The sequence below is a fragment of the Haliaeetus leucocephalus genome, unplaced genomic scaffold (assembly GCF_000737465.1).
Source record: "Haliaeetus leucocephalus isolate CR32 unplaced genomic scaffold, Haliaeetus_leucocephalus-4.0 Scaffold1, whole genome shotgun sequence".
Classification (NCBI taxonomy): Eukaryota; Metazoa; Chordata; class Aves; order Accipitriformes; family Accipitridae; genus Haliaeetus; species Haliaeetus leucocephalus.
The window spans coordinates 12,388,329-12,388,564 of record NW_010972437.1 but is presented as its reverse complement, the minus strand read 5'-3'; the positions used below and the strand labels follow the sequence as shown (position 1 = coordinate 12,388,564).

General features: G+C 73.7%; 1 protein-coding gene across 1 annotated transcript in view; it reads right to left on the bottom strand.

Moving 5' to 3' along the window:
- The window catches only part of TLK1 (tousled-like kinase 1), a 70,802-nt gene extending 70,647 nt beyond the window's left edge, over positions 1–155 (bottom strand). Inside the window, exon 1 of the mRNA XM_010566958.1 lies at positions 11–155. Within this exon, the coding sequence (XP_010565260.1) occupies positions 11–155 (145 nt within the window). The remainder of the gene's footprint in view (positions 1–10) is intronic.
- Positions 156–236: the final 81 nt, after the last annotated feature.

The window sequence follows — 236 nt, the reverse complement described above, 5'->3', positions numbered from 1 at the left end:
CGCTGGTTACCTTCCTTGGGCGGCTTGCCGGGCGGCGCGCCGTGGAGCTGGGAGGCCGCCGCCGCGGAGCAGCCCTGCAGGCTCGGTGGGGACGTGGAGAGCCGGGACCAAGATGGCGGCCCCTCCAAACTTCCACTGCTACTTTGGACACTCATCAAGCTACTTTCCTGGAGCCCGGCAGCCGCCGGGGGCGGCGGGGGAGGCGGCGCGGCGGGGGGACACCCAGCGCCGCGCTC